At 23.9% G+C, this 3,212-nt stretch overlaps 1 protein-coding gene across 1 annotated transcript; it reads left to right on the forward strand.

The window, feature by feature from the left end:
* Positions 1 to 726: 726 nt before the first annotated feature.
* M406DRAFT_270247 (uncharacterized protein) lies at positions 727 to 942 on the forward strand (the record flags this gene model as incomplete). Its single annotated transcript, XM_040918066.1, has 1 exon — positions 727 to 942. The coding sequence occupies one exon, from the start codon at positions 727 to 729 to the stop codon at positions 940 to 942; it is 216 nt and encodes a 71-aa protein (XP_040770843.1).
* Between the last annotated feature and the right edge of the window lie 2,270 nt (positions 943 to 3,212).

Below are 3,212 nucleotides of genomic sequence, written 5' to 3' on the forward strand. Positions count from 1 at the left end.
AAAGTAGAATTTACTGAATATGGAAATATAACTATAATCTGTATAAGTGCTAATTATTCGCTTTTGAAGCTATTTAAGTATATGTAATGAGCACTGCAGTAATCCGAAGATTCCAAAGTATATAAAGGAGTTTATGCTAACAAGAGCGATATCAAGTATAAGCCTTGAATACAGAAATACAACTGAGATAATGATGCAAGTATTTACTGCCTTTGGAGCTATCAGAATAGGAGAGTAATCTGATATTTAGATTGATAACTGAAGAGCTATATACTGAAGCTATCTAATAGCAATGAATGTATTCTTATATATTCAGCTCTTTAGTTCTAACTATTCTAACTATATTCCGATTCCTTATAATCGTTCTCTGAATATATTAATTATATTTATAGCTAATATAGTTATATTAGTAATTCTAACTCTGGATTATATAATTACTGTTAGTTATTCGATGTTGAATTGTAACTCCTAGTTCTTTGTTTGATAGATTCCTTCTGCAATCTGCATATTAAATAAATTATAATATTATTTCTCTTTTATTAGTTATTATTCTTAATAATCTTTCATAAGTATTCTAATATATTATCTCTATATATAATCATGCTTTTCTAATTTATTATATTGAATAGAATCAACAAATCTTATATTTGCAAATTCTTCTTTATTCCAAAAAGTATTCAAAATCGAAATCTTCTAGTTTCTCACCTTCTAAAGAGTTTTATTAAAATGCCCATCTATTCTTATTATAAGAAGTATAGTTTTGAATTCTGCAAGATATTTTCTGGAAACTTTTTCTATTGTATCAAATGTATTCGTCTGAATTATTCCAAATGCAATATTATAAGTTCTTTTTCTAAGAAGCTTTGCAATATTGCTATCCAACATCAGAAGTTGGAGGATAAGATTAAGAGAAAGGAAACTAAGCTTCTCTGCTTGCATTAATAGAAATAGATATAATCCAAGAAGATGAAATGTATCTTGTATTGTAGCATTACTTGTATAGAGGAATTGGATTATATTAAGGCTGAAGAGGAGCGCTGCTATGCTGTTGTAGTTATGCAGAAGATAGCTCTTAAGAAGGCTGCTGTAATAGCTAGGGATTCTTTCTTTGAGAGGTTTAATTGGAATTCTGTGAATGTAAGGAATTCTGTAGTAAACTGATTTGGTTTTCTGGAGAGTGGGATTTCTAAAGCTTCTGGATTTCGGTTCGAGGCGGAATAATCGTTCTAGATGCTAGTTTCTTTTCCTTTTTTCAATACTCAGCTATTTTTTTCTAAGTATTTACAATATTTCTCTGTAATTTCTATAAATTCTCGCTTGCTAAGTAATCTTTTCATTTGATAAGATATTCTCTTATATAGTTTATACTTCTATACTTAAGAATCTTTTTAATCTTATACTCTGATTTATTATTTTCTACTTCTGCTATATTGTTTATTAGTATTTCTTATACTGCTAATTCTAGCAGTAAGATATAAAATACTAAGTATATTCTTATTTTATAAGATAATGCTAATTTATAGCTAATTAGAGAAATCTATTACAAGATTTTAAATAGTTCTAGCTTCTTATAATTAAGTTTATTATTAGATCTAGTTATCTTAATATTTTTCTGAAGTAGATAAATCTTATCTTTTTTTTATAGAATTAGTTTCTTAATTCTTTTGGAGTTTGTATATTATATTATTTGTTTCTGAATGAATTATAGTTCTAATTAAAGTTCTTTCTAAGCTTTCTTAATCTTCTTAATTCTTTTATCTGCAGCTTTTATATCTGCTTCTAGTAATACTTTATAATAAGCTATTAGATTATATCTATAGAATATAAAGAATAATAATTTCTTTATTATACTTATATTTGCATTATTATAAGCAAATTGTGCAAGAAATAATAGATTAATTTAATTATTCTATTTCTGATTAATATAGTATTAAAGATATTATTTAATAATCTGATTTATTCTCTCTATTTATTTATCTATTTATAGATAAAATGCTATAGATATTCTGTAGTATATTCTAAGCTGTTTTATAAGCAAAGTTCAGAATTTTGAATTAAACTTTCTATTTTTGTTAGAGATTACTTTCTTTAGTATGCTGTAGCTAGCAATGATTATTCTGAGGAATATATATACAAGTTCTTTTGCTATATTGCTTTTCTTATAAAGGAAAAAGTAAGTATATTTGCTTAGTTTGTAAATTATTACTAGAATGCTATTATATTGCACTTTAGTTAAGAGTTCTTGTAAAAGAAATAGCTTAATAATGAAGTTTAAACTGATAGATTGCTATATAGTTGTAAGTATTAATAAAGAGTATAGTAGTTTATAAAGCTTGTATCTTTCTGTTTTATTCTTTTTGCAGCTATTGTATTGTTATAAAAGATTTTCAATCTTTTTCCTAAGATCTGATAAGCTCTAATATCTTTTGATATGCTTATAAATTACTCTAATTTTCTGATATTTATATGCTAGTATGCTATATATATTCTTAATATAATTATTTTGCTTATCTGAAGTTATTAATTCCGGATTCTTTTCTAAAGATCTGATTCTAAAGATAATATTCAGCTTCTTATATACATTAATAAGATTTCCTAATTTATCTTGAATAAAGATATTCTATATATTCAAGGAATTTATATCTCAGTAATCTAATCTTCTGCTGAAAGCATCTATTTGTTTATTCTTTAAGCTTTTGTAATATATAATTCTGAAATCAAACTATAAGAGAAACTCTGCTTATCTAACTTATTACTTATTTAAGATCTTAATTATTATAAATATAATTAGATTCTTATAATCTAAATAAACTATAATTAAATATTATATATTAATAAGATAGTATTATTATTTCTTAAAAGCTTTTACTATTATTATAAGTTTCTAATCTAGAATTCTATAGTTGATTTCTGAGCTATTTAATTTTCTTGAAAAGTTACTTATAATTCTTAGATATTCTTGATTATCTTATTAACTAAGTTATTCTCTGAATATATATTTCGATATATTAGTTTTAATTTGAAATAGTTTATAGAGATCTGCTTTATATAGAATTGATTCTAAGATAATATGCTTAATAATTTCGTTAAAAGCTTCTTATATCTTGGAGATTTATTTGAAAAGCTACTTTTTCTTAATAAAACTTGTAAGAAAGTATGCAATCCAGCTATAGTTTTTAATAAACTGTTTATAGAAGTTGATATATTCAAGA

This window comes from Cryphonectria parasitica, assembly GCF_011745365.1.
Source record: "Cryphonectria parasitica EP155 unplaced genomic scaffold M406scaffold_13, whole genome shotgun sequence".
NCBI lineage: Eukaryota > Fungi > Ascomycota > Sordariomycetes > Diaporthales > Cryphonectriaceae > Cryphonectria > Cryphonectria parasitica.